Source organism: Saccopteryx bilineata, chromosome 7 (genome assembly GCF_036850765.1).
Source record: "Saccopteryx bilineata isolate mSacBil1 chromosome 7, mSacBil1_pri_phased_curated, whole genome shotgun sequence".
NCBI classification, from domain to species: domain Eukaryota; kingdom Metazoa; phylum Chordata; class Mammalia; order Chiroptera; family Emballonuridae; genus Saccopteryx; species Saccopteryx bilineata.
Genome location: NC_089496.1, coordinates 76,449,985 through 76,475,640, shown reverse-complemented (window position 1 = coordinate 76,475,640; position 25,656 = coordinate 76,449,985). Strand labels below are relative to the sequence as shown.

At 45.5% G+C, this 25,656-nt stretch overlaps 1 protein-coding gene across 3 annotated transcripts in view; it reads right to left on the bottom strand.

The window, feature by feature from the left end:
* Window positions 1-223: 223 nt before the first annotated feature.
* CRTC3 (CREB regulated transcription coactivator 3) overlaps window positions 224-25,656 on the bottom strand; it is a 112,893-nt gene continuing 87,460 nt past the window's right edge. For 2 of the 3 annotated variants that reach the window (XM_066238700.1, XM_066238703.1), the window contains 8 exons: window positions 22,059-22,144; window positions 20,245-20,294; window positions 15,740-15,957; window positions 11,449-11,747; window positions 5,970-6,176; window positions 5,801-5,881; window positions 4,162-4,264; window positions 224-3,728 (listed from right to left, as the gene is read on the bottom strand). In XM_066238700.1, the coding sequence (XP_066094797.1) occupies window positions 3,520-3,728; window positions 4,162-4,264; window positions 5,801-5,881; window positions 5,970-6,176; window positions 11,449-11,747; window positions 15,740-15,957; window positions 20,245-20,294; window positions 22,059-22,144 (1,253 nt within the window). In that variant the 3' untranslated portion in view covers window positions 224-3,519. The remainder of the gene's footprint in view (window positions 3,729-4,161; window positions 4,265-5,800; window positions 5,882-5,969; window positions 6,177-11,448; window positions 11,748-15,739; window positions 15,958-20,244; window positions 20,295-22,058; window positions 22,145-25,656) is intronic. The other variant, XM_066238702.1, reaches the window with a different exon arrangement.

Genomic DNA, 25,656 nt, shown 5'->3' with positions numbered 1-25,656 from the left:
CTCTGTCCTTGGTACTCACAGCTTCAAAAGAACCACACGCCCTAATTCTTTCTGAGCTTCTTCTCTCAGGAGTGGACACATGACAAGCAGGTCAGTGCAGGACCTGCCAAGCCAAGGACCAGAAATCCTTAACTGCAGGCTGAGCTGCCCAGGAGGCGGCGAGACAGAAAGGCTTTCCCCCAATTCATCTCATTTGAGGCTGAATAAAAACACCAAATACAGATACAACCTCATTGTGCTTTTAATTACGAAAGATGTAAAATGATGCATTATAAAACTTGGAAGCTACTTTATACAAATCCCAATTTTTAAATATTGTTTAACAAGGGACCTGGGAGTTAGGGCACTGGCGGGAAGTCTGGTTAGTTGCTGTGATGGTTCCATCACGAGCAATGGAAACATGCTCAGAACCATCTGTGCATAAATCAGAAGAACTGATGCAAGTCAGCACTGGAAATGTCTTCAAATATGCAAATGGACTGAATACACAACAGTTCAGCTCAGGTAATATACAGTAGACTTAGGAAAAATGAAACAGGACAAAGGAGAATGTATGTTCATCTTGACATGATGAAGAAAATGTTCTCCTAATACCTTACATCCTAAAAACCACAACTGTACAGAAAGAAAAAATGGAAACACAGATAGGTTTTAGTTCTATGCTGTTTAACTGCTAGTAAAAGAGAGGAGTACAGCCATCCGTTTCTTGTAACAAAACTAAATATTGAAAAATATTCAATATTTAGTATGCAGCCACTTCAGATGGTGAGAATCACACCTGGTTTGTTTTAAAGGCATCAGTGAGGGCAGACTTACCCGCCGAAGGTCAGAGCGACTACCTGTCTGTGGTTGTCCTTGACACCCTCTAAGCAAAGTGGGTTGTATAATGCCCAAAACCTTTTCACAGGAAAAGATCGGATGATGGACCTAAAGATAAATTTAATTCAGTGCTAAACCTTATTTCCATTATTATACTTCCCCAAACAAGCCACTTTTTCTAGGAGCCTCCAGGCCCAGGAGCACAGAGAAAGCCCCCAGGGCAGTACAAGTCATCATGTAGGCCTACGGGTCTCTGTCTATAAGGCAGGGCTGTCTCACAGGCAAAGAGAGCTGAGACCCTGACACTGATGACCCCCACGTGTAAGGCACTGTGCAAAGAGTGAATTATGCTGGAATCGCCACTTTTAATAAAAGCCTCTTATAACATTAGCACCATCCCTGTCTGAAAGGCCAGACCAGAGGTCAGGGACACAGGAAAGACAGCAAGGAGCTGGCTTCTCTGGGCACACTGGGGTGCTGGGTACCATTAGAAGGGAAGGCCTTTACTTGAACACAGTCACTCTCCAGCCCCACTCAGAAATCTTGAGTATAAAAGGATCTGAAAATTCAACTGGGAATAAAGCTGGAAAGGGGAGGCCATCTGCCGTGTCCTGAGCCAGCACTCATCAAGGAGGACTCTGGTTTGATTTCCTAATTCAACAGTGGGGACTGGGGGCTGATGAGAGGTGGGAAGACTTGGATTCCATAGCAATAGACGAGTTGTACACCATCAGGGCTGTTTGAAAGGTTGGAGGTCAGGCAATCCCCTTGAAGATAGAAAGGGAATGGAACAAGGCCTGGAGAGGTTAACAGCACAGAATCCTATAACAGATTCCTCTTGTGATAAGGCACAGAAGTGTTAGATTCAGACCCACACTGTGCAGCTGGGAGTAGCCTAGTTACCTTCAGGGAGGTACACTCCTGGTATCTCCTGGAAGGGCAGTGGCTGTCTAGGGGAAGGTTCTGGCATTTCTCACCTCTCCTTCAGTGTCTCTGTCCTACCCACCTTGTTTCCCATGCCCGAATACTGCCCAGACCCCTCCCCAGGGGTGCTCAGCAGGCCCTGTACCCTCAGGTTTCTGTCAGGGGCTGGCCTAGCCTAAGCCAGAGGGAGCAGGCAGTGATGGAAATCTGCTAATTCTATTTTATGCTAAGGTATTAATGACTAATGGTGGTTTCATAAATTAGGCCTTCATTTTACTACATAATTTCTTCAACTTCAAAGAATAAATATTTTAAAGCAATTTAGAGCAAAACATGGATCTCAGAGGGGAGAACTTTTGAGGTGGGGCCCTAGCACCTGGGAGGCCTCAGCTTACTCAGCCATTCTGGGCGCACTGAAGACAGCGGGCACCGACCTGCTGTGGAGCAATGCCCTCGAGGAGGACAGGTGCCTAGCATAATGGTGGATTTGGTCACCTAGTGTTAAAAGCATATTAAAGTGCAAACTTAACCACGGGCACAAGAGTCAGAAAAGTGAAAGCTCTGAGAAGATTTGGCAAGGAATAGGAATAGCTAAAGATTAGACTGCCTTCCAGCAGACAGACTCATTCATTCATGCATTCATTCATTCATTCATGCATTCAATACGCAGAAACACAGCACCTGTTCAGTGCCAGGCACTTGGTACTAGGGGTTCAAGATGAATAAGGCACAGTCCCTGCCCACCCCCAAGGAGCTCAGGGTCCAGTGGAGTTACATTAACTCTCCCATTCCACAGAAAAAGAGCTTTGCTCTGCTGTTGCTCAGCTGCTGCTAAGTCTGATTCAAACGTCCAGCTGCTCCCTCCAGGTGCTGTGTGCACATGGAGGCATGCGCATGTCTCAGGCTTGTCCAAAGCCTGTCTGAAAGACATTGTGTGTCCGCGAGATACCTTCAGGCCCCCTCTTTTCTTCCACAGCCACCGAGAAGCACTGTGCTTTCTCTTCAGGCTCATCCATTACTGGGGGATTTTTTCTTCAGTGACTGAATAAAACAGTCTTCCTTTCCCTCTTGTAAAAAGGAAAAGATGAACTGAAGCAGGAGAAAAGAGATTACAAATGGGAAGAAAACAAATTTCCATTCAGCTTACTTAACTCAAGTCTGTTCTTGGACTCATGGTGCAAATTGTTCTTCATATTAACATTAAGGCATCTGAGAGAGCTGTGGCTCTCCGCTCTGCCCTGAGCACCCGCCCCCAGCTGGCAGGCGCCCTGCCACATAGCTAGCTTAGCAGAAGCATCTGGGGCTGCAGTACCATTGCTCAGGGCCCACTCCTGAAGGCCCTGGCCACTGAATGCCTCCCACACCCTCCAGGTCCGTTCTTCAGTGTTGACTGAGATCAGTGGTTCTGAGCACTAGACAGTGCCATGGGGGCCTCGATTCCATATTTTCTACTTTTATATGATACATTGACCAACTAGGTGGCCAATAAAAAGATGTGATGGTTACGGTAATGACCAACTCATTGGAAGCTCCAAATTAGCCTGCCTGCAGCAACATAACCTGCACCACAGGCCTGAGAGGCAGTGCATAGCTCTGGTCTAAAATAAGCCACAGTATGTGAGGATGGACCCCATCGGAAAGCTAGGAGCCATGGAATTGGTTCTTTCCACGTCAGAGCCCGAGATAACTACAGCCCAGGGGTGGAACTGGCTCCATTCTATTCTGTTCTATTTTAGCTGTTTCAGATATAAATTCTCCTGTTCTGTTCCATTCTGTTCATAGTCGGTCAGCTCGAAAAGTCTCTTCAACAGAGGGGTCGAGTAGGCCCATGCTGGAGTCACTTAACATGTTGAGTCCATCCAGGCTCAGGGGTTCAATCTGGAGCTCTTCTTCCAAGGGAAATGAAGTGTCCATGTTCAGGCTGACCTCGGGCATGCCTGCCAGCGCAGTGCTGAGGTCCTTGAACAGGCTGGAACTCGAGTCTTCTGGAAGCAGCAGCAAGAGGGAACAACAGGGCAAATTAGGAGGCATGAGGGCCCGAGGCTACAACACAACAGATGAGATCCCCAAAGTGTTATCCCTGTCATCTTCCCAACCAGGACAATGATCGCTGTCCCAACCACTTCCAGGCCTACAGTTCTGCTCTGGAATCTATGTTCTTTCCAGTCAGTTCCACACTCCCAATTTTTTCAGGCTTTCTCCATTTGAACTGTTATCAATCACTTAAAACTAATTTCAGAAAAAGCTTTCTGCCTCACAGTCTCTGGGCTGCACACCTACAACTGAAAAAGATAAAGCTGAGCTGGGAACTTTCACATTCTGCTTTATTCAACGTTGTTTAAACTCTCTTACAATGGAGTTTGTAAACATACTGCAAAATAAAAATAGCGAAGAAGCTGAGGAGTGGTCCATACTCACCCGTCAAGATGTTGTTCGGGAAATTCCCACAGTTGGAATACAGGTTTGGTCTCAAATGAAACGAGTCCTGTGATTCTTGGGGACCTTGCTGTACCAGGGGCATCTGGAAGCATCAAAGGTTATGCTGTCAGGAACGATCTCTGCTTCTGAAGAGTGAATAATGCAATGGGCTCCCAGGGCAAAACCTGAGTGCAAACTGTCTTCCAGTCCTTCTCTGCAGGATCCCAGAGTGCTTCGCTGTCGTGAGAACCCACTATGCAGAGATGGTTCCTCACCTGAGGTCTATACTGTGGGAGATGTTTCCCCATTCACACACTGCCTGACCTGCTAAGCTGTCCCAGGAGACACCAAGAGCTGTGGCTCCTGTGCCCCGCTAGTCTCAAACTCCCTCCTCAGTCATACTGGGATTTGTGGGCAGTCATACTGCCCTCTGTGGGAACCCTGTCAACCCTCCCCAAGCGTGACCAAGGAACTGATGTAGCCAATAGGCTCTTGTCCTCTTTGGTTTCCAGAAAAACGAGAAAGTAGAACCTTTTTCTTGTGACACTCAGAGGGAGGAGCCTCAGGCAGCCCCTTTCTGTGAGAAAGCCTCTATGAAAACTGGTTAGAACTGAGGCCTACCTTAAGTGTCTTTTCAGAAATTAATTTTCCAATTTTTAAAAATTTCTCAAAGGTAAAAGTTTCACCCCAAAAAGTAAAAATTTCCACAGTGTTTCTGGGAGACACTGACTCACTGAGACTAAAATGGCTTCTCCAGACAACAGGAAGGCAGGACTATTGGTTCTTACCACGAGGCTGTACCATAGCCTCCTCAGGAAGTAAGTCTTTATTTATCTTGCTATTATTAAGCTCTGGAAAGTGCTTTTTCTCTCCTTAATTCATGTTAGAGTCCATACTTATTAAACATTCTAAAATCTAGGAATATTAAAAATGGTCAGTGTTATGGAAAAATTAAAAAACAAAAGGAAAAGGGTGAATGAAAATATCTTAGGGAAGGACCCCTGCCCCCACAAGAACCAAGCTTTCCTAGGAGGCCACATACTGCTGGGTACAGCAACTAAGCCTGCAGGCTAACCCCTCCCTATGTCTCCTTACTACAACAGTTTAGTGGACTGCTATGGCCCTTGCCATATGAATGATTCTACAAGTCTATGACTAGAGTGTCACCACAAGTCTTCTATCACCCTGTGCCCTCGCTGGTAGCTCATTTGGCTAGAACGTTGTACTACTACGCCAACATTGTAGGTTCGAAACATATAGGAATCAACCAATGAATGCATAAGTAAGTGGAAAAATAAATTGATGATTCTCTCTCTTCCTCTCTCTCTCTCTTTCTCAAAAAAAAGACTCAACCAATGAATGCTTAAATAAGTGGAACAACAAATCAACATTTCTCTCTCTTGCTCTAAAATCAATTAAAAAAAGAAAATACAGAAAACAAAATAGTTCCTCTGCTGAGGCCTGACACTAAATGAGGTAGACAACGCCAGCATTTTAGGGCCAGGGGAGATTCCAGGTTCTCCTAGCCACCAAGAACATCTGCTATCAGATAAAGCAGAGCACCAAGTCTGCTTGGTGTGGGTCCAACACACTGAACAGACTCTGCTCGGAGAAGCAAGCCCCCAGGGCAATCACTCACCTGTTGAGTGAAGGCTGGGCCTGGCCTCATGGACTGCTGGTCAAAGCTCACATCTGGGAAGAAGTTGGTCAAAGACGAACCCTTCAGGGAACAAGAAGGGGATCATTTAGTTGGGAACTCAAGGCAAAATAAGAATTCCCTGCAGACCAGTGTACCTGCTAGGACTCACCTGGGCTGTGAGGAGCTGGAAGTCTGAGTGCGGCAGTGACAGTGACGAAGCTGCCTGTGGCTGCTGAGCAGGGGGCTCCTGGGGATGAGGTGGCTGCAGGAGAGGCTGGGGGAGCTCCTGGGCTGTGGGGTAAGGGGGCGGTGGGGTCACTTGTGCTTGAGCTTCTGTGGGCAGGAAGGAAAGTGGGCTTTGATCAGAGGACACCATCTGAAAAACAAAGTCACTAATTAGCCTTCTGGCTTCTGAGTTTCTAGTAGAAAGTCCTTTAAGATCAGGAAATGTCACAGTAAAGAGAAACCTGAGAGCTGCTTCGCCATGGCATTCTACTGTGCTCTAAGAAGCCATTTCTGCTTCTTTGAAATGTATCTCAAATCTCACTTCCCCACAAAGCATTTCCCATTCAATGACAATTTCTATTATCCTAAAACACACACACACACACCTAATTTACCAGTTTCCCCTCAGTTTTCTCAACAAAAACCAAGTTTTGTGTTTTTTTTTCAGCCATAATTTCTGGTTAAAGATGGAAGACTGAAAAAAGCATTTAGCTCTATAGTCTCCCAAAAGTCTAACTAAAATATTAAAACAGTAAACATTCAAAAACAACACTATAACAATAACAATAAAATGATAATAAATAACACAAGGACAAAAATAGGAGAGAAGGAAATGGCAACAAAATTTGGAAACTAAAAAGCCCACGGACAAGAAATGACTGGCTTGGCCAGGAGGGGAAGGCCTAACGCTAAGCTGGCAGTGGAGAAACCAAGACACAATCCGATTCACACCCAGAATACGGACCTGAGGCAGTGGCGGGGGCGGGGGTGGGGGGGTTCCGGGGGTGGGGGGAGGCAGAGCGGAAACCAGGGGGATCGCCTGACCAGGTGGTGGCACAGTGGATAGAGCGTCGGACTGGAATGTGGAGGACCCAGGTTTGAGACCCCGAGGTCACCAGCTTGAGTGCAGGCTCATCTGGTTTAAGCAAAGCTCACCAGCTTGGACCCAAGGTCGCTAGATCGAGCAAGGGGTTACTCGGTCTGCTGAAGGCCCATGGTCAAGGCACATATGAGAAAGCAATCAATGAACAACTAAGGTGTCACAATGAAAAAATAATGATTGTTGCTTCTCATCTCTCTCTGTTCCTGTCTGTCTGTCCCTGTCTATCCCTCTCTCTGACTCTCTCTCTGTCTCTGTAAAATAAATAAATAAATTCTTTAAAAAAAAAAAAGGAAACTAGGGGGATCTTGTCAAAGTTTAGGTGAGAAGCATAGCTTCTGAGCCGTGGCCTGTAGGAGACTGGAGGGTTCTATTCTGGAGAGAGGACAAGGGTCTCTGGAAAGGGCCCACCAGACCCTGGCAGGAGAGATGCTCTATTGAAAATACAGTATATGAGAATGCTCACTATTCAACCTGAGCCCTCCACCTTTTTTTCTCAACTTGGTTGTCAGGGAAAGAAAACATTAAAGAAATAATTAAAGAAAATTTCCCAGAAATAAAGAATGAGAGTTTCCAGATTGAAGAAAGCTACCAAATATCCAATCTCATATCAAGCCACATTATCCTGAAGTTTCAGAAAACTGGGGACAAGAAGATCCTATAAGCCCCAGAGGGGGAAAAAAGGAGATTTCATTCAAAGTATAAAGAATCAGAAAGAAATTGAATTTCTCAATAGCAGCTCTAGAAACCAAAAGGTCAGTGGATTAATTTCAACATCTCAAGAGAAAATAATTTCAAATTTAGTTATATCCAGCTAATTATTAATGAAATGGTAGGTGAATAAAGACATATCTAAATCATGTCATGTACTCTTTCCTGTAAAGCTACTGGAGGATTTGTTTTTAGCTGTGTTGAGAGGAGAGCTATTCAATTCCGAGTCCAGAACTGAATTAGTAATGCACACATACAAAGCCAGACTAACAACATAAGGCATTTATTAACTCCTGATGGGGGTGGGGGTGTTCCTTTTGTTATCTCATAGTATACTATACAGTTAAACTCTGATTATATTATTATAACTTAATTATATATTATTAATTATAATATTATTATAATAATATATTATATTATTATATTAATTTTTATGAAAACATTAAACACTGAATACTGTTTTAATCAAAATCATAATACAGCACATTGTGAAGATTGAGGAGGAAAGTGGGTGTGTGTTGGAATAACTGAAAGAGAACAAAACACTAATCTTCTATGGTAGATGTCATGAGATAATACCTAACGTTAAAAATGTAAAACAGGCCCTGTCTGGTTGGCCCAGTGGTAGAGCGTCGGCCTGGCATGTAGGAGTCCCGGGTTCGATTCCCAGCCAGGGCACACAGGAGAAGCGCCCATCTGCTTCTCCATCCCTCCCCCTCTCCTTCCTCTCTGTCTCTCTCTTCCCCTCCTGCAGCCAAGGCTCCATTAAAGCAAAGTTGGCCCGGGCGCTGAGGATGGCTCTGTGGCCTCTGCCTCAGGTGCTAGAATGGCTCTGGTTGCAACAGAGCAATGTCCCAGACAGGCAGAGCATCGCCCCCTGGTGGGCATGCCGGGTGGATCCCGGTCGGGCACATGCGGGAGTCTGTCCGACTGCCTCCCCGTTTCCAACTTCAGAAAAATACAAAAAATAAATAAATAAATAAAATGTAAAAATATATAATAAATAAATAAATAAATAAATAAATAAATAAATAAAAATGTAAAACAGGCCCTGACCAATTGGCTCAGTGGTAGAGCATCGGCACAGTATGTTGAAGTCCCAGGTTTGATTCCTGGCCAGGGCACACAGGAGAAGCACCCATCTGCTTCTCCACCCTTCTCCCCCTCTCCTTTCTATCTCTTTTTTCCCCTCCTGCAGCCAAGGCTCCATTGGAGCAAAGTTGGCCAGGGTGCTGAGGACGACTCCATAGACTCTGCCTCAGGCACTAGAATGGCTCCGGTTACAATGGAGCAATGCCCCAGCTGGGCAGAGCATCGCCCCCTAGTGGGCATGCCGGGTGGATTCTGGTTGGGTGTATGTGGGAGTCTGTCTGTCTGCCTCCCTTTCCATTCCTCACTTCAGAAAAATTTGGGGAAAAAAAAGTAAAACAGAATAAGCATGAAATAGCAGCGTATGCCAAAGAGATTAGTTAAGATGGTTGAAAGTAATTACCTCTAGGAATGAGAAACACGGCTGGAAGGGGAAACAATTTTAACTTCAGAACAAGTCCTTTAGAACTATTTGACTTTTTGGTTTGTTTGCTTTTTTCTTTTTTACAGCGAGAGAGAAAGAGAGGCAGGAAGGGAGAGAGATGAGAAGCATCAACTCATAGTTGCATCATTTTAGTTATTCATTGATTACTTCCCAGATGTGCCTTGACCAAGGGGCTAAAGCTGAGCCAGTGGCCCCTTGCTCAAGTCAGTGACGTTTGGCCTCAAGCCAGTGACCATGGGGTCATGTCTATGATCCCATGTTCAAGCCAGCAACCCTGTGCTCAAGCCAGCAACTCTGCACTCATGCCGGATGAACCTTAGGGTTTTGAACCTGGGACCTCAACATCCCAGGTCAATGCTCTACCCAGGTCAATGCTCTATCCACTGTGCCACCACTAGTGAGGCTATCTGACTTTTTAAACTATGATCATAAACAACACTGATTAAAAAAAAATCTAGCCTGACCAGGCAGTGGCACAGTGGACAGAGCGTCGGATTGGGACACGGAGGACCCAGGTTCAAAACCCCAAGGTCACTGGCTTGAGCAAGGGCTCATCTGGCTTGAGTAGGGGCTCACCAGCTTGAGCACAGGGTCACTGGCTTGAGTGTGAGATCATAGTCATAACCCATAGTTGCTGGGTTGAGCCCAAGGTCACTGGCTTGAAGCCCAGAGTAGCTGGCTTGAGCCTAAGGTAGCTAGCTTGAGCAAGAGGTCACTTGCTCTGTTGTAGCCCCCAAGTCAAGGCACATATGAGAAAGCAATCAATGAACAACTAAGGAGACTAAAGAGCTGCAATGAAGAATTGATGCTTCTCATCTCTCTCCCTTCCTGCCTGTCTATCCCTATCTGTCCCTCTCTGTCACAAAAAAAAAAAAAAAAAAAAAATCTAAATATAAAACACATTTTAAAAATGGAAACATCTGAAAGAGGATGCTCTCTTTAAAATGTGTCTCAGAAGCCCAAATAATTTTCATATCCTATTAAAAATTTTTGAAAAATAAAATTAATAACATAACAAGGACCATTAAAGAAACAGTTACGAAATACCCTCTCACCCTCTCCCAAAAGGGATTACTCATCATCTAGATCCTGTAGCTAGTAATTGCTAAAGAATGACTAATAGCAGGATCTGCCAATCCTTCCATTGTGTCCTGTCCACTCCTCCTCGTGAAGTTATTACTCATTTATGGAGAAGTGGTTAGTAAATGATGCTATAATGTATCTAGGGAGTGACCATCAGGTTAAAAATATATTCATTGATGATTTTGGTAAGGAGAACCACCCTAAGAGCTCAGAATAAAAACAAAGTCAGCAAGTCAAAATATGTTTCAACCCCTGAATTTCTGCAACAGGCTTGGGAGTTAAGCGTTTTTCTAAACAGGCTTCTTTGGGTTCTTTTATAGTGATATCCATAAACAATAAAAGTACTGTTTCTCAAATCTGTAGTTGTAGTTAGGGAAGTGGGCTATTATCAAAGCTTTGGAAGATATTAAATATCTTTTTTGGTTTATCCTGGTGGTTTAAAGTACTTATAGAGCCCTGGCTGGTTGGCTCAGAGTTAGAGCGTCGGCCTGGCATGCAGGAGTCCTGGGTTTAAATCCCGGCCAGGGCACACAGGAGAAGCGCCCATCTGCTTCTCCACCCCTCCCCCTCTCTTTCCTCTCTGTCTCTCTCTTCCCCTCCTGCAGCCAAGGCTCCATTGGAGCGAAGTTGGCCCAGACACTGAGGATGGCTCTGTGGCCTCTGCCTCAGGTGCTAGAGTGGCTCTGGTCGCAACAGAGCGACGCCCCAAGATGGGCAGAGCATCGCCCCCTGGTGGGTGTACTGGGTGGATCCCGGTTGGGCGCATGCGGGAGTCTGTCTGACTGCCTCCCCGTTTCTGGCTTCGGAAAAATACAAAAATAAATAAATAAATAAATAAATAAATAAATAAATAAATAAAGTACTTATAGAGCCAATTATTGATTTTCCATACCAACTGTAAAATCCCAGCCTGGTTTCCCTCAGCAAAGGCAGACATATCTGGATTGCATCCTCTATATTTCACCCTCTTCCCTGACCCAAACTTTGAGTTTTAGTGACTGTAAACTGTACAATGTTTGCTTAGGAATAATCAACAAAGGTCTGCTCTTAGAAAATCACTACTGCATTCTGAATTATTCACATTTCTCTCTCTCTGATTTCACACAGAAGTGATCACATGGACAACGCTTGGTGTAATGGACCCAATCCAAAATTATACAGAGAAGGCAAGCCATTCCTATATTGTTCAGTCTGTTCCATTGCAGTTATTTGTACCTGAGAGGCAGGATAGGGGTTCAGTGGGCTGGTTGAAGAGAGCTGTCTGCTGAAACCTTGATGTGCTTCAGGGCCAGGAGAAAGCGTGAGAGGGCTGACGGGAGGCTGTCTGCGCCGAGAGGGGCCGCTCAGGCTTGTGGTGGAAAGGGATGGGTTGCTAAGGGAAAAGAGACGAAGTGAAGGGTGAAGAGCAGAGGTGTTGGGCGCAGATGTCTGTGGGTGGCTGTTTAGGGAAGAGGAAAGAACTGTCTTGCTGAGCGTAGCCTGGATGGAAGGGTTGCTCCTGGAACTCTGGAGACCTAGAAGACAACAAATGCACAAGTTACTTGTCATAATTTCGGACCAAATTGTTTGTTTTCCGAATATTAGTGAAAACGTAACTTCCTATGATGTAATGACGATTCTGTATGTGAAGGAGTTCCTGGGAAACCTTCCTACTAAACATGTCTCACACGTACCAATGGCAAGGGACAGGTGCCATCAAGAGAACAGTTTTCCCATGAGGATGGTGATTGTGTAAATGAAGACCGCTGGGCGAGCAGGACCAGGTGAACAGTGAGCAGCAGAGGTGAACGTGCAGTGTGCTTAGCTCCAACCCAGGGAAATGCCCCTGGGCTGTACAACAAATTCTGTGTAGAGCCCCCAAATGCCTGTCCCAGGCACACTGCCTGGATCCTCTGCTGCTCTGCAGGGCACCCTCTCACTGGGAGGTGTGGCTCCAGGAGCTGCCCCAGCATAGCCTTTACAGGTCCTGAGCACACCAGAGATCCCTGAGAAAAGACATTTTCCATGTCCCCTGCCCTACAGTTACTTTCTCTTTGTTTTTCTAGCTCCCGAGAAATTGTTCATTACAATCTATTCCAATTCAGAGAAAAGGACATCTTTGCTGGTGCTTAGTTTTATTTTAGAGGGAGGCTAGTGAGTTTTACTATCAGCAAGAGAGTCTGGGAAAGGGATTCCCATGACAGAGGTAGCTAGGGCACAAGCTTGAGGAGTAGGGGACCCTGCCTTGTGCCCTGTTGGGTCCTCGGCACTGACACAAGGCCTGACACAGAACTGCTCTGCTCTGTGAACAGATGCTGCTGACACTGCAATGTACCTTAACAAGCGATGCCTATGTTTCAGAGATCACTCTTGGACCAGTAGATGGGGTGAGCAGAACTGTGTAGTGTTTCATGTTGATAAAAAAATTAAAGGTTAGATAAAAATGATGGAAGTGAAGAAGTGAAGAAATAAAGTAGTTTTTGCCCTGGCTGTTTGGCTCAGTGGTAGACAGTTGGCCAGGCATGTGGAAGTCCAGGGTTTGATTACCAGTCAGTGTACACAGGAGAAGTGCCCATCTGCTTCTCCATCCCTCCACCCTCTCTTCTCTTCCCACAGCCATGGCTAGAATGGTTTGAGCAAAGTTGGCCCCAGGTGCTGAGGATGGCTCCATGGCCTCGCCTCAGGCACTAAAATAGGAGCAGTGGCCCCAGATGGGCAGAGCATTGCCCTGTAGGGGCTTGCCAGGTGGATCCCGGTCAGGGCATATGTGGGAATCTGTCTGTCTGCTTCCCTGCCTCTCCCTTAATTAAAAATAAATAAATAAATAAGTAAAGTAGTTTTAGCTGGTAAATAACTTCAAAAATCTTTTATTTATTTATTGATTTTAGTGAGAGAAGAAGGGTGAGAAGACAGAAAGAGGGAGAGAGAGGGACAGGTATATCAATCTGTTCCTGCATGGGCCCTGACTGGGGATCAAACCAGCAACATCTGTGCTTAAGGACAATGCTCTAACCAACCAAGCTATCTGGCCAGAGCAGCTGGCAAATAATTTTTAAAAGGTAAGAAAGATGTCTCTGATAAAACCTTAGGTAGTATACCATAACTCAACTCTCCATGTAAAGTTCAAAGATAAGATTGGCTCAAATAAGAATTAGAATTAGCCCAACCAGTGGTGGTACAATGGATAAAGCATTGACCCTGAATGCTGAGGTCGTTGGCTCAAAACCCTGAGGTTGCTGGCTCTGAGGACAATCTCGTCGGTGTAGGGTTGCTGGCTTGTGCGGAGGATTGTCCACATGATCACAAAGATTTCCAGCTTGAGCCCAAAGGTTGTTGGCATGAAAAGCCCAAGGTCACTGGTATGAGCAAGGGGACACTGGCACAGTCCTGGTCAAGGCACATGCAAGAAGCAATCAATGTACAACTAAAGTGAAACCAATTAAGAGTTGATGATTCTCACCTCTCTCACTCTCTCAAAAATAAAATTAGAATTAGAGCTAAAGATATTAACTTCGATTTAAAAATGTTTTCCATTGGTTTGAGAGAGAGGGGAAGGGAAAAAGACAGAGAGAAGCATCAACTCATTGTTCTACTTAGTTGTTCCATTTAGTTGTGCACTCACCCCATGACCTCAGTGTGCCAGGATGACACTCTATCCACTGAGTCACCCAGCCAGGGCCAGAACTTCAATTTAAAAAACAAATTTTTCCCATTGATTTGAGAGAGCAGATGGGACACAAAGAGAGGAGCATAAACTTGTTGTTTCACTTAGTTGTTCCATTTACTGTACATAATTGATTGCTTCTTGTATGTGCCCTGACCAGGGGTTGAACCTGTGACCTCTGGTGCTCTGGGTCAATGCTTTATCCACTGACCCACCTGGCCAGAGCCCAGAACTTCATTTTTTCAAAGGAAAAAAACCCCACTCATTCACAGATATTTTAAAAAAATATGTGCAGTTTTGTGTACCATGCTTTAAATTCCATGCATAGAAACTAGAAAAGCTTGATGTTTTGGGCAAAATAATGTTGTTTGAGGAAAATAACAGCCAGGAATTAAACTCGGGATCTGCAGCGAAGTGTTGGAAGCTATATTGGAGAATGCCAGCTTCCCCAAGACCCAAGGGAGCTAAGTGCTGGTGCGACATTACTTACGTGACCTTGGGTGTTTGTTCAGAGAACTGACCATAGTCACATAAGTAAAGCAGCAGGAAATAAAAAAGACCAAAAGAACCAGAAATAAAGGTGCTGGCTGAAATCAATTCTTCCAACCTAAAGTTATGTAGCACCCTGGCAGCATCACTGCTCATCAACAGAGAGCCCTCCGGGTAACCACTCTAAAGGGGACCACGCTCTCTTGGGTGGTGAATTCCGATTTACGTAGACAAGTCATGTTGAACCCAGAGTGGAGACCAGCAAGCACTTTCCCTGCAGACAGACCATCTCTGCGGACCCTTCCAAAGGTCCACACCACAATTCTCGTGGCCGCGACCGCCAGGGACACACTGCACTGCTGGGGGCACAGGGAGTAGGAACTGCCCTACCCACCGACAAGAACATGTGTCAGGGTTCAAGTAAATGCCACATCTTTTAGCACTTCTGAACATCTGAGCCAATATATATATATTTTTTTGTATTTTTCTGAAGCTGGAAACGGGGAGAGACAGTCAGACAGACTCCCGCATGCGCCCGACCGGGATCCACCCGGCACGCCCACCAGGGGCGATGCTCTGCCCACCAGGGGGTGATGCTCTGCCCCTCCGGGGCGTTGCTCTGCCCCAACCAGAGCCACTCTAGCGCCTGGGGCAGAGGCCAAGGAGCCATCCCCAGCGCCCGGGCCATCCCTGTTCCAATGGAGCCCCGGCTGCGGGAGGGGAAGAGAGAGACAGAGAGGAAGGAGGGGGGGGGTAGAGAAGCAAATGGGCGCCTCTCCTATGTGCCCTGGCCGGGAATCGAACCCGGGTCCCCCGCACACCAGGCCGACGCTCCACCGCTGAGCCAACTGGCCAGGGCCTGAGCCAATACTTTTGAGCTATAGTAGATTTCTATTTAATATACATATCTATTAAGTATAAATATTGTCATCATATCTACTGTAAGTTTTCAAAAATTCCAAATGTTCTCCTTTGAAATCCAGTGGAAAATTGGAGGGATCTAGAGAGACAGCTGTAATGATTAAATATCATCACATGTTGATAAAAGCCACTAACATTTTTTGGCCACAGGGACACTTATTTCCTGACTCTCAAATCTTATTCTCCAAGTTCACAGGACACATGGGCTGATGCAGACGATAAAGGAGGTTTAGCAGAGCTGCCCCAGAGCTCATCACATCCAGCAGAAACTGGGCCACCAGAGCAAAATGACAGCAGGGTCAAGCGCAACAAGGACAGGTACGTTATTATTTCTAACCTAGACGTAGTCACTCTTACTCCATGATCCTCTAAAAGGCCACCTGGCTAGGGAGCACCTATGACTAAGCCACCAGTCGACACGGGCAAGGTCCTTACAGAGCAGTGGATACTTACCAGAAGAGCTTCTTATACCCAGGTGAGTCATAGCAGCAGGAAGGTTGCCCACACTATTCCCCATACTCATGCTGCCAAAGAGGTGGTCACCGGTGTCCAGGTTGGCTGGCAGGGGCCCTGAGTAGTGGAGGTTGGTTAGATCTGGCAGTGAACCTCCGGTGTTCAGGGTCCCCAGAAAGGGTGAGAGGCCTATGTTTTGATTGTTGTGTGGAAAAGCACTGAAAAAGGAAAAACAAGTATTACTTTTCTAAAATTGTTAAGGCTTTGGGAAACAGGACATGTCTGATACGGTTCCTTGTCAAATACAAGCGAGAGGTATCAAATATCCAAGTCTTCATGTAAGCTCTGCCTCTTCCTAAGAACACTTCCTTAGCTTAACCTCTCTGAAGTGCCACTTCCTCACCTGTGCAGTTGGACGGAGGATGCCATCTATGCCACTTTATAGGAATATTTTCCAAGACCAGATGAGATAACTGATGCAAAAGTACTTTAAAAATTATAAAGCACAGGCCCTGGCCGGTTGGCTCAGCGGTGGAGCGTCGGCCTGGCGTGTGGGGGACCCGGGTTTGATTCCTGGCCAGGGCACATAGGAGAAGCGCCCATTTGCTTCTCCACCCCCCCTCCTTCCTCTCTGTCTCTCTCTTCCCCTCCCGCAGCCGAGGCTCCATTGGAGATGGCCCGGGTGCTGGGGATGGCTCCTTGGCCTCTGCCCCAGGCGCTGGAATGGCTCTGGTGGGCAGAGCGTCGCCCCTGATGGGCGTGCCGGGTGGATCCCGGTCGGGCGCATGCGGGAGTCTGTCTGACTGTCTCTCCCCGTTTCCAGCTTCAGAAAAGTGCAAAAAAAGAAAAAAAAATTATAAAGCACAGTATAAAATGTGACATGCTGCTGTGTAGGTTCTGTTTGCTGGATTTCTAAATTATCTTTTCTACAAAAAAAAAAAAGCATCTCTGTATCAACCAGATACTTTCTAAGATACAGTTTTTCAATTACAGTATGGAAGATGGCTTAAGGGAGCAGAGAGACAGCACGCAGAATCAGTTAGGGGCCATGGCTATGGTCCAGGAAGGGGTGGAAGGGAATGAATTCAATTGAGGACATTTCACGCCAACCACTGATATCAGGGCCTCAGAAGACTCACACACCAGGGAAATAGAGTCAAAAAGAAAATAACTTGCAACATAATACAATTCAGAAGCACAATGACAAAGCCTGGAAGTATATGGTGTGGAGAAAACAACCAGCAGCCTGGAGGGGCTTTCTGGAGGCCATCTGAGTTGTTTGAAGGCTATAGAATTCAGATGATTTACACAGAAAAATCATTTCAGGCAGAGTCCACAGCATGGGCAAAGCAGAAAGGTGTGAAACCACATAGTGTGCCCTAGGAACTTAGGGACCACAGAAAGGTCAAGTTTAAGAGGGGGAGGTGGTGATGCGAGATGGTCTTGGACAAGAAGGCAGAGAGTGTATGAGGCTTGAACTGACATGCTGATGGCAAATAGCCAGTTTAAGGCTGAAAGCAGGGAAAGATGTACTCAGTCATTCTTAGGACAGACAGTGTGGCTAGCAGACTCGAGGGAGTGGAGGCCAGGGTGCAAGAGGCAGAGCCTGGAGGCAGAAGGGTATGTTATGGCCCTGCTGAACAGTCAAATAAGACATCAAACAATACATCATGGGAACCTGGCGATGGTGAAATGGGATGCAAACGAGATATATGAAGGAAGTGCTCAAAAATGATTCCCGATTTTCTGGCTTGGGGACTGATGAAGCCACTCCCTAAGACAGGAACATTGAGGTTTAAGAGCAAACTGGGGATAAAGATGGATGGAATGGTAACTTAATGAATCCTGCTTTAGATACCACATTTCTGAAGTTTAGGAAGACTTGTCATAGGATGTCTCTTGAGGACAGTTTGATGGGAACAGTGGGGGCAGAGCCATGCCAGGGGTGGACAATCAGACAGATGAGACCGCTAGGCATGCTGGTCTTCTGTCTAGGGGTGTTTTGGGCAGACCTTGTGACTTCTGAAGAGGTCAACCCATCTCTGCTCAGGGGGCCACTGTTTATACTGTATATGGATTTATATTTAGCTAGCCAAAAAGAACATTTGCACTGCAGGTCCTCAATAGACAATGCCCTGAACTCAGTGCCCTGAAATTTCATAGAAAACTTTATTGGAGGAAATATTTAACAATTGTCTGAAGTGCATTGAGTTGAACCCCAAACGCTCTAGAATGGATGGTTGTACTCAGCTAGATCATGCAAGGGTCCCCATTCCCTCCCTCCCTCCCTCCCTCCCTCCCTCCCTCCTTCCTTCCTTCCCTCCCTCCCTCCCTCCTTCCTTCCTTCCTTCCTTCTTCGCTCCCTCCCTCCCTCCCTCCCTCCTTCCTCCCTTCCTCCCTCCCTCCCTCCCCCTCCCTCCCCCTCCCTTCCTTCATTCCTTCCCTCCTTCCTTCCCTCCCTCTCTCTTTCTCTCTCTCTCTCTCTCTCTTTCTTTCTTTCTAATTGAGAGGAGGGGAGATAGAGACTCCCATATACACCCCTACCAGAATACACCAGACACTGATATTCAAATTAACAGAGCTATTATTCTAAGTGCTTGGGGCTGACATTCAAACCAATCAAGTCACTGGCTGCTAGAGGGGAAGAAAGAGAGAAGGGGGAGCGGGAGGGGAAGAGAAGCAGATGGTCACTTCTCATGTGTGCCCTGACTGGAGATTTAACCCAGAATGTCTGTATGCCAGGCCAACACTCTATCCACTGAGCCAGCCAGCCAGGGCCCACATTTTCAAACTATATTATTTTTCCTCTGGAAAGAATTGCTGTTGCTGAGCTGTTTGGGTCCCAAACCCTGGGGCAGCCTCATGCAACCCTCTTGGCGCTCTCTCTGGACACTGCCCATCAAGTCCCATGGGGCTGGTGTTCTCTGTGAAGACCCACGCAGAGACTTCCAGCCAGTCTCAGTGTCCGTCCCCGCATAACCGCCTGTCTGTGTCATTTAACTGATCTCACTGGTTGGTTCTCTCTTCGCATCTGTTAACATGTGGGCTTCATTACCTCTTTCATCTCCTCATTTTCCCCTAGTTCTAATTTCCTCATGAACTTATTTATTGATCTTTATGTACTATGCATAGTTTTGTAAGCTGTCTCAAATCTTTTAGGGAGTAAAATTCTATACCACTAAATATATTAATTCATTAATGGTGCCATAGAAACTCTATTTCTATGGCAAGTTTTCCTATTTATTCATATTCCATTCATGTTTTCAATTATGGTAAAATATAAACCACATAAAATCTATCCCTTATAAGCGTACAGTTTTGTGGCATTAAGTACCTTCAGAGAAACTCAACTGACATCTCTGTACCCAAGGTGTCGGGTGCCCACAGCAAGAGGCTGGTGGGCACTTCTGTCGGCATGCTTCTGCTTTGGGTGTGTGTTTACCAAGAGTCAGTTGTGTTATTTTCAAACACATTTATGGCAGTTTTATTTGTTGTTACAGTTATGTAATATAATTACTTTAAATAAATCAAATATGAGTACCAAAAGAAAGCTGTTGTTTTTATGAAAATTCAATTGACTTTTTAAAAATTGATTTTGAGAGAGAGAGATGAAGGAAGAGAGACAGAGAGAAACGTTGTCTTGTTGTTCCACTCATTCATGCCGTTCTTGTATGTGCCCTGATGAGGGATTGAACCTACAAGCTCGGCATGAAGGGATGACACTCTAATCAACTGAGCTATACGGCCAGGGCTGACTTTCTTTTTTATTTATTTTATTTTTTTATTTTTATTTTTTGTATCTTTCTGAAGTTGGAAATGGGGAGGCAGTCAGACTCCCACATGCGCCCGACCGGGATCCACCCGGCACGCCCACCAGGGGGTGATGCCCATCTTGGGGCATCACTCTGTTGCAACCACAGCCACTCTAGTGCCTGAGGTAGAGGCCATAGAGCCATCCCCAGCGCCCGGGTCAACTTTGCTCCAATGGAGCCTTGGCTGCGGAAGGGGAAGAGACAGAGAGGAAGGAGAGAGGGAGGGGTAGAGAAGCAGATGGACGCCTCTCCAGTGTGCCCTGGCTGGGAATTGAACCCGGGACTCCTGCACACCAGGCTGATGCTCTACCACTGAGCCAACCAGCAAGGGCCTCTTTTTTATTTTAAGACTATTTATTTTAGAGAGGAGAGACAGAGATAGAGATAGAGAGATAGAGAGATAGAGAGATAGATAGATAGATAGAAAGAAAGAAAGAAAGAAGTGGGGAAGGAACAGGAAGCATCAAGGCATATGTGCCCTGACCAGACAAGCTGAGGGTTTCAAACTGGCCATCTCAGTGTTTCAGGTCAACACTTTATCCATTGCACCACCACAGGTCAGGCCAGGGCCAACTTTCAATTTAGACATAACACGTGAAGTTTCAGATAGTCTGTGACAAAGCAGTAAGACTTTCCTTTTAGGAAAACCTTCAGGATAGCCTCTGAGTAATGAACAAAAAGAATGTTACTTACTTGCCTCCTCCAACATCACAGGATCGAGGGCGCCCTGACAGGGACTGGATCTGGGGAGAGATAGAAAGCTGGGTTTATTCACTGTAAAACCAAATGCATGTTTTAAAAGTATCTTTGTAGTATACTGGGGCTCCAGTCAGTGCAAGGGAGAGCCAATAAGTAGTATATTCACACAGCAGCCCTTTAAGTTTTGACTAGACTATTCCAGGCATAAAGGAGGCATAACATTAATAAATTTTCTTAGTTTGATGCTGTATTAGTTTATCTTCTAGATGAATATTATTTCCTTCAAAAAGGCCAATGTTTTACATACAGAGCTTTTAAATAAACATTTATTTTCCAACTGGCCTGAAAGGAAAAGAAGAATACAAAAAATAAAAAAGGGTGAAGAAAAAAGAAATTAGTATCAGAAAAAATAAATATGTCAATTAGAAAATAAACTCAGGGTGGGGGAGGGGGAAGCAGGGATTTTTTTGTTTGTTTGCTTACTGCAGAATCCCTGGACCTAGAGTGCCTGCATACAATAAATATACTGTATATTGAAAACCAAGAATGAACCCATTGACTCAAGTCTTCTCCCTGAAATGGTTTATGGAGGACTACAAATCCTTCAACATGAAGGAGGATGAGTCCCTCTTCCCAGAGGAAGGCCCTGTACTCAGGGAAGGGGTGCTGCTGCCTCTTTGGAGAAGATGTAACTATCTTCTGATAACACCTCCAAAACGACTTGTGTCTCCACAGCCAGAAAGACTAAGTGTGGCTGCTTATCCTATGTTTAAGGTTGTGAATTTTAAATCATAGGCCTTTCCCCCCTCGAATGATGAAACAGCAGACACATCTTGCTTTTACAAAAGACTTTCAACCCCACTCTAATGCTAAAGAGGACCTTCGTGGCCATGGCTGGGGGGGAGCTGAGTACAGAGGCAAGACCAGCCATTGCATCATTAAAGGCTGGGATGATAAACTGTTTTCTTTCTTTCTAAGATTTTTTATTTTTTAATTTGGGGGGGGGAGATAAAGAGGGTAGGGAAGGAGTGGGAAGCATCAACTTATAGTAGTTGCTTCTCATATGTGCATTGACCAGGCAAGCCTGGGGCTTCAAACCTGCAACCTCAGTGTTCCAGGTCAACACTTTGCACCACCACAGGTCAGGCAAACTATTTTCTGTCAAAGGCAACACAACTTCCCTATGGGAAGAAGGACTCAGCCAGTACCATGGGACCTCCTCATTCCATAGTGAGAGCATGGCGGGGGTCTGCTAGCACAAGTGTAGATGCAAATACTCAAAGGCTCATAGAAATCATAAAATAGATGACTTGTTTACTGACTCCCTATGGACCCAGGTCAAATGCCCTTGATTTATCAAAGAGCTATCTGGTGAACCAGCAATTCTGGATAGAAACTGGCGACTGGTAGACAGTGTTGGCCACAAAACAGAAAAGTCTTCCTATGACTTGTAACTATGTTTCAATAACAAAGAGCTATCTGGTGAACCAGCAATTCTAGATAGAAACTGGTGACTGGTAGACAGTGTTGGTCACAAAACAGAAAAGTCTTCTTATGACTTGTGACCAGGTTTCAATAATAATGAATGATATAAATGAGACATGGGTGACTAATAGGTTTTTCTGAGTAAATTAATTCACATGCCAATTAGGAAGCCAAAAGATCACTGTATTAACTCATCAACAATATGTGATAATTTGTATTTTAACCATCATTCCCTAGTGTATTTCTCCTCTGCAGGATTCTATAATGACCTCTGCTGTGCAAATATTCAGTGACAACAAACATGGTCAGTACTGTTCACCTACCTCCTTGGTTTCCCACAGCTGTTTCGGCAGTGGCTTGGGAACATTCAACAGATTCTCTTCTTTCAATGGGCCAGGGAAAGACAGCACTAAAGGGGGCAGAGAGAAAGCACATTCATTGCATTAGATGGCAGCCATCCCACCTTTGGCCAAACAACTTATCATTGTAAAAAAATAAGATTTATTTCACAAATATTTATTGTAGTTCTCAAGGAAAGATCAGAAGATAAGGGTCAGCCTCAGGAATTAAGGGATCTGATGCCAGGAAGGCATTCAACACTAGAGACCCTGCTGACTGCTCAGAACTACACACAGTTAGGTTTTGGTGACCACGAAGCTCCGAGCTGACTGTCATGACTGTCTGTTTTAGCCCACACAGGACACCCAAGGTAACAGACTCCAGAAAGAATTCACTTAAACAGGGACCAAATTTTCAGGGTAAATTCTGAGATAAAGTTTTTTTTTTTTTTTTTTTTTTTTTTTCATTTTTCTGAAGCTGGAAACAGGGAGAGACAGTCAGACAGACTCCCGCATGTGCCCGACCGGGATCCACCCGGCACGCCCACCAGGGGCGACGCTCTGCCCACCAGGGGGCGATGCTCTGCCCATCCTGGGCGTCGCCATGTTGCGACCAGAGCCACTCTAGCGCCTGGGGCAGAGGCCACAGAGCCATCCCCAGCGCCCGGGCCATCTTTGCTCCAATGGAGCCTTGGCTGCGGGAGGGGAAGAGAGAGACAGAGAGGAAAGCGCGGCGGAGGGGTGGAGAAGCAAATGGGCGCTTCTCCTGTGTGCCCTGGCCGGGAATCGAACCCGGGTCCTCCGCACGCTAGGCCGACGCTCTACCGCTGAGCCAACCAGCCAGGGCAGGTGAGATAAAGTTTTGAAAAACTGTAAGTTTACATTGTCATATATATATATTTTTTTAATTTTATTTATTTATTTTTTACAGAGATAGAGAGTGAGTCAGAGAGAGGGATAGACAGGGACAGACAGACAGGAATGGAAAGAGATGAGAAGCATCAATCATTAGTTTTTCATTGCATGTTGCAACACCTTAGTTGTTCATTGATAGCTTTCTCATATGTGCCTTGACCGCGGGCCTTCAGCAGACCGAGTAACCCCTTGCTGGAGCCAGCGACCTTGGGTTCAAGCTGGTGGGCCTTTCCTCAAACCAGATGAGCCCGCACTCAAGCTGGCGACCTCGGGGCCTCGAACCCAGGTCCTCTGCATCCCAGTCCGACGCTCTATCCACTGCGCCACTGCCTGGTCAGGCAACATTGTCTTATATTTAACACAACTTAGGATGTAATCACATTGGTGGGCTCTAGGAATAAGTTAAGGATGACGGAGGTATAATAACAGCCCAATGCAATGTCTGTATGAGAAACCTCCTCACACCACGACAGCTGTCATTCCTACTCAAATGTTCCAGGCTTTATCAACGTTCCAAGTCTTTCTCTCTCCTTTTTTTTTTAACTCAGTGAAAGGAGGGGAGGCAGAGACAGACTCCCACATACACCCCGACCAGGATCCACTCGGAAAGCCCAGTAGGGGGCGATGCTCTGCCCATTTGAATGTTGCTCTGCAACCAAGCTCTTCTTAGCGCCTGAGGCAGAGACCATGGAGCCATCCTCAGTGCCTAGGGCCAAATCGCTCCAATCAAGCCATGGCTGCAGGGGGGGGGGGGAGGGGAGAGAGAGAGAGAGAGAGAAGCAAGAGGGGGATGGGTGGAGAAGCAGATGGGCGCCTCTCCTGTGTGCCCTGACTGAACCTGGGAAAGCCACATGCTAGGCTGACACTCTACCACTGAGCCAATTGGCCCGGACCCCAGGTCTCTCTATTAATTGTGATATTTAAACCACTCTCTCCTGAAGAACTTATTTTGCCAACATCCTTGTGTGGTTTTCTTTTCTTCAAATGCTACCTAGTCTGACTCTTAACCCTTTGAGTAGTGAGTTATTTTTAATGCTTACTGATCCCAGGAGTGAATTTTTTTTAAAAAAATGAAATTAGTTCCAGTTACAGTTTTATTAACTTAAAATTATGTTTGTTTGACAACCAATTTATGGAAACAAGAAGAACATACATTTGCCTTTTTTAAATGTTGCCTTACACATTTCTAATACAAAAACTTTTGTACGATTGTACTCTGGATGGTCAGGAGGCACGAGGACCTACATGAACGTTTGTACTACTCAAAGGGTTAATATAAACTACTTCAGAAATGTGAACTCCACAAGGGCAGGGCCTTCATTTTATCCCCTGGCTTGGGAATGCTGAAAGCAGTGCCAGGTAAACACTAGCCCTCCAGCAGACTCCCAAACTGGCAGGCAGGAATAATAGGTTGGAGAGTCTTTATAGAGCAATACAATGAGACACTCAAGAATAAACAATTGCTCTTCAAGGCACTGGTGGATGATAGGAAAAGTTTCAAGGGCTGAGTGAGGTGGCTTCATGACCCAAGGCTACTTCTCATAAGAGGTTGATCACAGGAATATGGTTGGGGCTGATGCCAAGGCCTTACTTAGAGAGGATTGTGTCCTTAGAGAAGTTCATTGTTTTTAGTCTCTCTTCATATCCAAGATTGGTTGGGAATTTCTCACAGGATTCACTGGGGGAATGTGAAAAGCTTGAAGCCAATTATTTATTTCTGCCCTAGTGAATGTTTATTGATGTTTCATCTTTTTGTGATTTTATTCATGGCCTAAATTGGCTTGTCTAGAAAAGGACTATAGAGGACAGTGCTGGAGAATTAGGCCTCATGTACTCCCCCCTCCCCCCCATCCTTAGCTCTGCAACATATAGACCTAATTTAGTTGTTCAAGTTGCAGATTGTGAAAATTAAATTTCAGATTATGAACATTTAGAGAAAATAAAACAGTGCCTGGTACTGAATAAATACACAAACTGTGTCAGCCCCACATGTGTCACTGGCTTTGAGCATCATTTCAGTAGATCTCCAACTCACTGTGATCAGTTTTTAAAAACTCAGTATCTTCTGCAACATCTGCAATTTCATTCTGCAAACCAATTTGCATTTTCCTTGCATTGCTTATTTATTATATCAATCACTAACACTCAAAACTTTTTTTTTTAATTTTTTTTTTTAAATTCATTTTAGAGAAGAGAGAGAAAGGAAGAGAGAGAGAAGAGAGAGAGACAGAGATAGAAGGTGGGGAGGAGCTGGAAGCATCAACTCCCATATGTGCCTTGACCAGGCAAGCCCAGGGTTTCGAACCGGCGACCTCAGCATTTCCAGGTCGACGCTTTATCCACTGCGCCACCACAGGTCAGGCCACTCAAAACTTTCTAAATGGGCAGAGATAGGCAGCTAAAGAGGGAGGGATACTGGAATAACTAATAGTTTAAGTGACCAATTCATTAATAGTTTCATGTGATGATAACGTTTGCTTTCCTGCACAACAGTGTGACTGTGAACTGGAGGGACTCAGATGATGGGGAGCCTTTGTCATCTCACCATACATTTCCTTTCTCATGGCCTTGGTCATGGGTAGCCCTAATTTTATAGAGCATCACAGAAAAGTAAACCAATGTGCAGTTGTCAGCATTTTGGTAAGTTCTGAAACATGAGTGACGATGC